The 11557-nt window shown below is 35.8% G+C and overlaps 1 protein-coding gene across 1 annotated transcript in view; it reads right to left on the bottom strand.

The window, feature by feature from the left end:
- Positions 1-2603: 2603 nt before the first annotated feature.
- pclob (piccolo presynaptic cytomatrix protein b) overlaps positions 2604-11557 on the bottom strand; it is a 68807-nt gene continuing 59853 nt past the window's right edge. Inside the window, 9 exon segments of the mRNA XM_043264292.1 lie at positions 2604-5406; positions 6488-6633; positions 6748-6876; positions 7610-7677; positions 8074-8179; positions 10147-10341; positions 10625-10852; positions 10855-10903; positions 11141-11212. Coding sequence (XP_043120227.1) covers positions 5263-5406; positions 6488-6633; positions 6748-6876; positions 7610-7677; positions 8074-8179; positions 10147-10341; positions 10625-10852; positions 10855-10903; positions 11141-11212 — 1137 coding nt within the window. The 3' untranslated portion in view covers positions 2604-5262.

Here is an 11557-nt window from a genome sequence, read left to right as displayed (position 1 = left end):
TCTTATGCAAGGCCCAGCCAATGATTAAAGGATGCTGGGAAGCGGAGTGCATGTGCACTTTGCTTGCAACCAGTTTAATGTGTTCACCCAACTCTTTTCAGACAGCTCTGTGTTTATGGGGTCGGGCCTGCACACAAGAGGCTCTGGCGGTGAAGTGTATTAGACATCGATGTGCATTAAAAGCATTTCCGAGGACCTTCCAGGTGCATTTGTGGATGAAACTCTTTATGTGCCGGCAGAGTGTTGGTGTGTTTGCGAGTGCGCCTGTGGCTTGACCGTGGGCCGTTCAGTAAAAGCTAATGACCGAGCTTGTTAAATGTCGACAGGAGATTCTCTAGCTGTTTGTCTTGACCAAGGGTTTTCAAACCACATGGGTTCAAGGAAGCGCTAGACACTGTTATTTTATATCATTGAGATGCTTTTAGAGTTTTTAATAAACATTTTTAATTAGTTTTTTTATTTATGTTTATATTTAAAAAATTTAGTTATTTTGTTGTTTTTATTGTTTGCTCGTTTTTTGTGGATTTTTATTTATTTATTCTTCATTCATTCACTTATTAATTAATTGAACCCAGTTTTAGTTTCAGAACTTCAAGTTAAACTAATTTAAAATGGGAAACCGAACCAAGCAAGCAAGTTTTATTTTATAAACAATTTTTTATAACACTATAAACCAATATTTTGTAATTGTAGCTTTATTTCCAGTTAACTATAAATTAACACTGGTTTTAGGACACTGATGAAGTTCAATAAATAAATACATTTGATATAAATAAATACATTCGATTTAAAAAGTATATAAAAACTATTACAATAGCGAAGAACTAATAAAAAATACAACTGGAATAATACATCTAATAGTACAGTACACTGTAAAATATTCTGCAACCTTTTTTTATTTACTAGCAACTACATCAGTTTTTTTCATTATTTTTATTCAGCGTAGCACAGCAAAGTACAAGGATGTAATAAAATTAACTACATACAAATAATATCTTGCATATTTAAATTCTTTTTTTTTTTTCACAGTGTAAATTGGGTGCCTAGCTATACATTATTATGATTGCCTTTTAAAATAATACCATACGGTCATGGCAATCATCATATTTGGCTGTCCATGGCATGAAAAAAGCTATCTTTATTTAACTGTAGCTATAGCCTAGTATGTGCATTTATGCATGTATTACAACCTGGTTAGCTGCGCGTTGATTATGTCTGAAACAAAAACACAGCACCGCCTCTTGGGAGAGTTTTGGGGGAGCTAATTAACTACAGATATAAGACGGCTATCGGGCTAAAAATCGTGAGCGGCGTTCGCTCGAATTCCAGCGAAAGCGTTCTCACTTCGCGCAGTAGTACCGAGTAAAGCTGGCTGATCAGACGAATCAAACACGAGAATTTATCACGGTCTGCTGAACTGAGGATGATGAGTATCGCTACCACATCCTGCTATCCGAGCTACATCGCTCCCCTGGGTCCTCCTACCCTCCCTACCCTCGTCTCCATGGCAACATGCCCTGCCTCGCTTTACCCAGAGAGAGAATGGATGCTCACAACACTCCTCTCAGAGTCTGTGGTTCTTGTTGCTCCTGCTGCTTTAAAACAAACCCGAGGCTACGCTGTTGAGTGCTAGCGCTAGTTCCTGTGTGTGGTGGCAGGACTTGTTATCGTTCTGGTAACGCCGCCTTGTGTTGTTTAATTTAGCCCTGACAAAAACGCTGAGAGGATAATGGCCCCTCTTTCTCCCTCATTCACTCTTTTTTACTTGTACTAATAAATACGTTCGTGTTTGTTGCAGTTCAAATAACGGGTCAGCCCCACCCATACATTTCAAAACAGCGAGTCTTTCGTTTCATTAGCAGAATCAAACGGCTAACAGTTAAGCTAATCGAGTTGTTGAACTTATTTGAAATACTTACGCATACAGCATGGCTAGTCTCTAAGGAACTTCCTGTCTAATTATTACAAACATTTTTATCTCCATCTGCTGGCCGAACACTGTAAATACATCAACAAAACTATTTAATTCACTTGTACACAGTATATTGGCGATTAAATGAACAAATCCATGTCCTTTTTTAAGTAGGCTAATCATAAACCAGCTAATGTGAAGGTCATAATCTCCTTGTTATAGTCCATACTACAAGCTACATTTCATATATATATATATATATATATATATATATATATATATATATATATATATATATATATATATATATATATATATATATCACGTGATTATTCAGAAATCACTCTAATATGAAGATTTAGTGCTTACATTATTATTTTCTTCTTGGATTCTTTGATTAATAAAAATAAACACAACAAAAATTACATTTTAATATTGAAAAATAATTCCTTTCAAACTATCTTACTGACCATATAAGCATCTACACACACATTACCCTAATATTGAGTGATCTTTTAGGACCTTTATATAGTGAGTGAGTGCCATCTCTCATGTTAAACTGACTAACGTCTATGGTCCTAAAATAGGGCTGACAAAACACTCTGCTGTATATAAAAATTAATTAACAGCCAACTATCAAATAATACTTTGACAGGATATAAGCATCGAAGAATCAAAACAATAAAATGCATTTTCACGTTTGAAATAGAATCTATTCTTTATTATTTAGACGCAGGGAGAAAGTTTTATCTCTTAGTTTTCATATAATATTTTTTTCTCTACTGCACAATTTGCATAATTTCATGACATCCTGTGGACAACCACAAAACCATAACATTAGATTTTTTTTCTACTTTTTTTTTTACACGAAGTGAAAAACAAGACTCATTTTACAAGCATTTTTACAGTCGGCATACAACTTCAGATGATGTGTTTAATTTTCTCTCTATTTAAACTGAATCCGGAGGCAAAATATATCAACAAACATCTAACAAAACATGCAACATCTATGTAAAAACATAGAAACTCTTTGACAACCATTCAATTTGACAGGAAATTTTGCATCATCTTTTTTCCTTTTTTGCTGTTTTTTTTTTTTTAAACCGTATCGTTTTCATTCTGAGAGATGTTGTTGATTTCGTCAAACAGGTTGGAATGGATTGATCAAACACATGATTTTAAACAGATCCAGATATTACTTTCTTACACAGTTAGACAAATACAATATGTACAGACAGAGTTTGACCTTGATCACAATCACATGCTCAACGTCAGACCAAATAAATATTCAGACCTCTTCTTGTAGAAAATATCCTATATATTTACAAAATCAAAAAAATAACCAAAATCACATTCACGCGGTTTTTACGACAACAGAACTCATCAAACGCATCATGATTTTAAAAGTATTGGAATGAAAAGATGATATTTAATAGTGAAATGAAATCAATGTGGAAAAACAGAAGGAGAAAAATCACACTTTTAAAGGTGTGATGATCTAAATAAAACCGATGACACTTGTTACAGGTTTTAATTGGCCATCATAATTATGCACCAACATAAAATATGCATTATTATGTTTCACATCTATACAGATAATTTTTTTTCCTTTACAAAAAAAAATCTAATTTTTCTGGTCAGCATATATATATATATATATATATATATATATATATATATATATATATATATATATATATATATATATATATAAATTGTCGTTATATACCATGAAATTTAGAAAACAATAACGTAAAGTGCATATGATTAATATGTACTGTGCCATACAGAGGAAGTAAAAAATAAATAAATAAATAAAAATAAACACTATACAATATTCATATAATTCATTTCTTTTTTTTTCTTTAACAGATATACATATATTCAGACACTCGCTTGATGTCGCATGTTAAGGTTTATGCATTCAAAGAACATAATCCATGTTGCATAGATTTACCCAAACAGAACCAGTGGATTTGGTTGATACATCAGGTTGGCACACGATAGTTCATCTCACTATGACAGCAACCTTATATTCAGGTACATCTGTGCACCACCTGTGCAAGATGCAGATTAAATCATATGGATACATAAGTGTGTATTATATTAGCCAGGTTACAAAACAATCCGTTTCCATGTGTGAAATATGCCCACCGATGTTGATAACGGAAACGGGTGACTGTAAAGTTAGAAAATTACCGTCTGGTGTTAAGATCCTAGACAGACAAGAACACGTGCCTTTATCCATCGATGGCACATACTAGTGTAGCCGTACGCTGATATGGTGCAGATTAAAGAGGCAGTGATCGTAATGAAAAAGAACTAAACTGATATGAACAGTTTAACTTTACAGCAGAAAAATTATATTAAAAGTGCACCATGAAACAGTGACACGTGACGCGGGACAGACACCTTGCACCATTAAAATAAACAACAAACGTTACATCATTTTTCAGTCGAGCCAATTGAGCCAGAACCCTTATATATAAGAGGACTTTTGAGCACTCAAATGTACGTTAATTATTATCATTATTACGTTTTTTTTTTTGTCATTGCATATTTGGATTCCACATACAACTTGGTCACGAAACAGAGACTATCGATGACAACATCTGACCACTAACATGACATTTACTTCAAGATGCTGTTCATGAAACAAACACACATCGTGGACACGTACGATCATACTTCTAGACAGGAAACAGATGCCCTTTGACCTCGAAGGACGTCACGCCCTCATTTAGCGATTAGACTTTGTGAAAACCAGATCATTTCGACTTGATTGATGGATCCATGTCCAATAGCTGATGTCAGCCACAACCTGAAGTTTCAACATTCCCTAAACATTGAAGACGACACTCGAGACATTAGAAACGGAGGAATCTGGAACTGTGCACGGTTGGATGTTGCATTCAACAAGCGGAATCCGTTATATTTACGATTGTCTTTCTTACAGTATAACCTCCATACAGTGCATGACATTCTGATATGGTCATTATATATGACGTGATTGTGTCAAGAACTATATGCTATGTCTATGTCCCTTTTGCAAGAAATATATATGATTTTGGACATGTGATAACAGCTGAAATAACATAATTGGTAGTAATTACCGGCTCGTGCCTTAGATATTTTAGATGTAGAATGTAGTTATAGAAATGGCTCCCTCAAACAGACACCTCCGGGTGTGGAAATAGACTTGGTGAATATCTCGGAGAACGGCCTCTTTGTCACTGTATTTAATTCAACTGATTTTCTCTTTTCTAAATCAATCAGTCATTCCACACCCACAAACCAATTTTTCCTGTTTTTTTTTTTTTTTTTCTTTTTTGGAGGGCACAGATGGGAGATTACGGCTGCGTTTGACTAGTGGTGGCCACTAGCTTGTGCCAGCTGACCGCCCGCTTACGCATGTCCACTTTGTCCAGCCAGATGTAGGCCTCTCCAATCAGGGTCTTCTTCATAAACTTCCCTCCGTTTGACACCAGGAACAGCTGTGAAGAGGACAGGGATAAAAGGCAGGAGAAATGGTAAACAAAAAGTCAGGAAATCATTTAAATGATATAAAACAAGCACTACTGTTTAAAGTTTGGGGTCGGTAAGGTTATTTAATTAATACATATTTAAAACGAATGTTTTATTTAGTGACAGTAAAGTACAATCCAGCAGAAAAAAAGCAGAAAAATCTATATTTAATAAAAAACTCATTTAATTCACAATATTCATGTGCACACATTGCGTGTTTGTTGTGCTATATATCTGAGGACTTTAATAGATTTCTATTGTTTTTATACTGACCTAACAATATTCTTTACGGAGTGTCTATTTACACTAAGTGCAAACAGCCCACCTTATTGGCCTTATTTTTCTTATTTTTTAATTCAAATCATATCAGAAAAGCATTCATTTTTAATAAATATTAATGAAACAAATCAAAAAGTTAAAAATAATTGGCTAGGGTTATGGTAGGTGTAGGGAGGGCTTTATTGTCCCAATAAGGGTGATAACCATGGCATCTATTTAATAATTTTAATTAAAATTAACATTTACACTCAATTTAAATTCTGTTTTATAATTATAATTGTGTACACTGAGTGTAAATATTTAATTTATATTTACACTTAGTGTAAACAGCATCTAATTAAAAAGCATTTCACAAAAAACGCTGCTATTTTCACTTAGTATAAATAGAATCCATTGCTATTTGCACTTAGTGTAAACAGCCTCTATCGATGTTTAAGCTTAGTGTAAATAGCCGCTGCTTATTTTTTAACGCCCTAAACCAACTATACCCCTAAACCTAACATCGCAAAAAACTTTTTTTTACATTTTAAGATAAACGTCATTTAGCATTTTTAATCATTTTTTTCCCTTGAGAGGGCCGACCAAATGTCCTCAGGTTTTACTATCCTTGTTGAAATATTTGGTCCTCACAACTATAGCAAAACAAACACACACACACATTGTATGAAGTCATTCATTTGAACTTCCTCTCTGTAGATTGGTTGTCGTTGTATTGCGGTATACTGCCTGTCTGTCATTTTGAATTTTTCCTCAGTTTATAATTTCTCTCACCTGAATAGAGTGGCCAACGGGATTCAGGTTAAAACGAAATGTCTCATTGAATGATGGCTCTCTGTCATGGCGACACACTCTGGTCTTCTTCTTTATGATCCTCTTTTGAGTTGCCACATTCACCACATAAAGCTTTACATACAAGTCTAAAAAGACAGTTGAAACATTACTCTATCAGTGCGTTTCTCAATGGACATTTCGCTGCAATATTCGTACATCAGTGTCATTTCTGACGATGTGTTTGAGGAAAGTTTCATTACCAGGTAGGTGGTCTGGAGATTTGAACTTGTAGGTGATGTTTCTGCACTGCAGGATCTCAAGAACCAGCTGCTCTCCTTCAGTCTTCATTTCCTTCTTCAGAGCAACCTTGATTTCTCCCATCATCTTACCTACAGCCATAAATAAATAGATAGATAGATAGATAGATAGATACAGTGTTGTAATTTGTTCAATATAAGCCAATATAAGTGGTGAGCAATAGCGACCTCTAGTGGGTAAAATCCAAATTTTACACAGAGCAGAATGGAAAAGCTGAGAACCTAAGCATCCTCCTAAAGAACCTGAAATCTTCACTTAATTATGAATGCAAAATATACATTTATTTGATATAAAACATGGAGCAGTATGCTGAAATTGATTACAGAACAACATCAGCGGCAACTAAATACAAATCATGCTCATTATGTTGTACAAAGACAAACATAAATGTTCAGTAATGCACTTTTGACACTTTGCCATGCTCATGACACACTTAGAGTCCATGTTTTGCTGTGCTGATGCCTGTCTCCTTTGACAGAAACAAAAACACACACCCTGTGCTGTGATGAATTATTCAGGAGTGTGTGGCAGTGACACAGTAGAGCGGAACAGAAGGGGATGACTGCTGTTTTCCTCTGTCTAACAGGTTCTTAGTCTCCTCAAAAGCTTTCAGACAAGTACTAATTCAACCTCAGGGGCGAACCTGACCTGTAGAACGCGGTTCAAAGCTCTATTATGACTCACGGTTTGCCAATTTTATTTCGTTCTCGCGAGGTTTACTGCTATGAGCACGGCAATGTCTAAAAGTAGACTGCGCGTGAACTGAAAATGTAAATTAAACTGCGATATAAAACAGATCGTTACCTTCTGAATCAGACAGGTTCAATGATTCGAGTCCTCTGCTTTTATCTGTTCCGTTGGGAATGTTTTTCCTGACGGAGAGGAAAGTATACATGCGCAATTTGCATTTAATGCATACAGCAGTAGCTACAAAATATTACATTTTACAAATAGAAATTTTAATTAAAATAAAGAAATATTGGTAACGCTTTACAATAAGGTTCTAAGAATAGACAACACTTCTACAGAATTGATTAACCTTTGTTAATTTCTGCATTTACTAATGCATTGTTAAAATCATAAAGTAATGTAGTTAATGCACTGCGCCTAACAACTATATTTTATTAACAAAGATTAATAAAGAGTGTAATAAATGTAGTATTCATTGTTCGTACATGTTAATTAATGCATTAACTATGAATTCACTTGATACACCGAAATCTTCAGAACACAGATTAATTGCAATTACAGGAAACAGGAATACTTACAGCTGAGGGACCTGAAATATGGCACTGTCCACAGCGTTAGTGCCCAAGTTTTCTTCACTGTCCAGAGTGTATGCATCCCCATCCATCATTCTGTGGTTTGTTTTATCTGTAGAAATACACACATACACAAACAGGTGATTAGACGTTAGCCATATTAAACGAGGGACGCATTATTTACAATACTATCTTAAACAATACTTCTGCAAAACGAAAGGATATGCACTTTGCACACAAAGTTACATATGGATAGAAAAGATAGGAGAACTAAAAAAAGAGACCATCACAATGAAATGAAAGGTAATGCACTCTTTTTTTTTTTATTATTGTTATTTTTCAATAACGTTAAACATCGGTTTAAAACAGAATAGATTTTTATGCAAATATCATGGCTGCCTTTATTTTAGATTTAAACATTTTTGTGTTTTGCTTTTATACTGGCGGTGTGGCTAGTGCTTATTTTATTCTTATATTCAGAGAGAGGGAGGAGTCACGTGTCTCTCACCTCCTCTAGCAGAGATCCCTCCATGATGGTCATCTGACTCGATACTTTGCTCTCATTGGCTGGAAGATGTTGTGTGATCAGTATGGGGCCAGTTCTGCCTTTAGATGGGGCTGTCTCTACACGAACTCATCCAGAGATTGCATGGTCGCCCTCACATGAAACCAGCTCATGATTTTTTACACACCACAGTCATGCGGACATAGATATGGGTTTGATTTGAGGGTAAGGGCCTGGGATTTTACTTGCAAAGGGGAATGAGGTAACAGAGGGTTTATCATGCTCTGGATGTCAGTGTGAAGTGTTTTCCAAATTTAGCATCTCTATGACGGCAGGAGATGTTTGCGCTGTACTTTGAGGGATTTTTCTCCCTCTTCCGCTACTGCAAAGTTTGCAGTATTACAACGAAACACTAAACCTGAATGTCTGGCATGAAATTTTATCAGGGAAATAAAATCTGTAATTGCTGACCCAAGTTTTACTACAGCTGCAGGCAGGTTTGTGATATTCGATTTGCTGACGGAAGTTTAACAGACACTGGTTGTTTAAATTTTTTTATAGGCTTTATTAAAAATTAAGATCTTTATAATGGTATCATTTCTGTTTTGCCGCTCAGTATGCAAATGTAAGGTTAAATGCTGGGAGGTTTAAAAAGTGCTTTAGAAGAATCTAATTTTTCACTTTTCCTGAAGGAATAGTTCACCCAATAATTTGTTTCAAAATGTTCTCACCTTCAAATCATCCAGGATGTAGGTGAGTTGTTTTTTCATCTGAACAGAAATTAAGTGTTACATCAATTGCTCACCAATGGAGTGTGAATGGGTGCCGCCATAATAAGAGCCCAAATAAATAATAAAAACATAACAATAATCTACAAGTAATCAGCACACTCCAGTCCAGTGTTTGTACTTTAAACTGTTGTTTCTTGGTTATTTTTGCTTGTAAACACTTTTACATATTTCTCTTGAGACGGCTTTTTATTTTTTTACTGGAGAAGACTATATTATAAACTTCTATTTTTGCTCAAAGCAATGATTTGATGTTAAAAATACCTTTATGAGGACTGTGGATTACTGCAATCCAATTTTTTGGACTCTTTTTTTTCTGACGGCACCCATTCACTGCAAAGGATCCGTTGGTGAGCTAGTGATGTGATAAAATGTTATTTCTCCTAATCTATTCTGATGAAAAAACAAACTCATCTACATCTTAGATTCCCTGAAGATAAGTACATTTTCAGCACATTTTTAATTTTGGGTGAACTATGTTATATAACAAGATATTAATTAAAATAATATATATTTAGTATATTAATAATAAGGATTTTTTTTATTTTGTGGATTATTAAGTTAAATGTTTTCATTTAGTGGTTTTAGGTGTAGGCTTTAATTTATCAACATAAAATGATGAAAACAAAGACTAAACTAAATGAAAAAAAGTGTCAGAAAGGTGAGGACGCGAGGGAATGGAAAAGAAATAGCGGAAGAGTGCGAGAACGAGAGGACAGACAGAAAGGAAGAAAGAAAGACAGAGAACAGATAGGCTGTGAGCTCATGTGAAGTAGTAAGGATTACTTGGCTGAAATCGGGCCTGTTGCACCGCAGCCTCAGCTGCAGCGATGGCGTTGCCGGCTTCTTCCAGGTGGGCTTGGGTGACGCTGCCTTTGCTCTGGCTCCGTGAGGGGCCGTGGGAGCGCAAATGACCCTCGGAGGAAGATTTGGAGCTGCCGGGACTACTGTGGGACTTTTCTATTGTAGGGACCTGCGTGTCTGTGAACACAGAGTGCATGTCCTCTATTAATCCAGAAATGATTGCAAAATTTTAACCCTTCATCTCCTGTTCAGAGGTTTCAATTCAGGAAGGATGTATTAAATTGATCAAAAGGGACAATAAAGACATAATAACAATAACAGTAATATTACAAAGGACTTCTATTTCAAGTAATCAAAAGTTGTTTTGAACCAAACTCTCGAATGGTATTCTACTACAATTTGCATTAGTTACCACTTGCGTGATTCCTGTGTGTATTTTTGTTTAGTATGCATGACCTACCTTTAGCGGGGTCAGGGAAAATGCCGTGACTTCGGCTCTTAATGACAGAAGTTTTAGGGGACTGCTGGTTCCCCGGTTGCCCTCCTTGACCTCCAGAACCTCCTGGTCCTCCAGGACCTCCCTGACCGCCAGGGCCGCCCTGACCTCCGAGTCCCCCAGAGCCGCCGGGCCCATGTGGAGGGTGGGTTCTTCCATGGTGAATACTCTCGCTTTGCTCCTTTAGGGGTGCCAGCGAGGCGTGTTATCCAGCTGAGCCGTGTTTGAGAGATCAATGAGCACCTAACAAAAAGTATTCAAAACGTGTTACATTTAATGCATTTCGGTTTGCTATAAACTGTTCTTTGGTGGATAATAATGTAAATGGATACTGACAGAAACAAAAACTGACTAACAAATTTCATAATAATAAACCCTGGAAGAGAAGACAAAATGCTAGCTAACATTAAATCACAGCTAAGGAATTATCTCTGCCATCATTTTTTGCACGGAATGACACTTTTATCTTATAACACTCACTTCTCCCAGGAAATCATTTGAGGAATATCTGTCATAATCCCACACAGTAACCTCCAGAGTTTTCTTCTTTAGCTGAGCCAAACACACACACACACACACACACACACACACACACACACACACACACACACACACACACACACACACAAACATTTTCAGTCAGATGCAGGAAAAAGACATAATTCATCAAGGCACAAACATCTTTTAACATGAAATCTGTGACTCAGTAAACAGCATAGCAATGACAGCAAAACTGGGTCAACTTTCAGAGTTTTCAAGCACGGAATGCCAAGTTTGAATTGAAAAAATGGGACACATGGGGGATGTGGCTGTGATGTAACTTTGACTACTTTAATTACATGTAAAAAAAAAAAAAAAAAAAAAAAAAAGATATGTGCATATTCTTTGAATATATAG

This window comes from Puntigrus tetrazona, chromosome 18, assembly GCF_018831695.1.
Source record: "Puntigrus tetrazona isolate hp1 chromosome 18, ASM1883169v1, whole genome shotgun sequence".
Classification (NCBI taxonomy): domain Eukaryota; kingdom Metazoa; phylum Chordata; class Actinopteri; order Cypriniformes; family Cyprinidae; genus Puntigrus; species Puntigrus tetrazona.
Note: the sequence above shows the minus strand (reverse complement) of the source record. Positions and strands in the feature narration are given on the sequence as shown.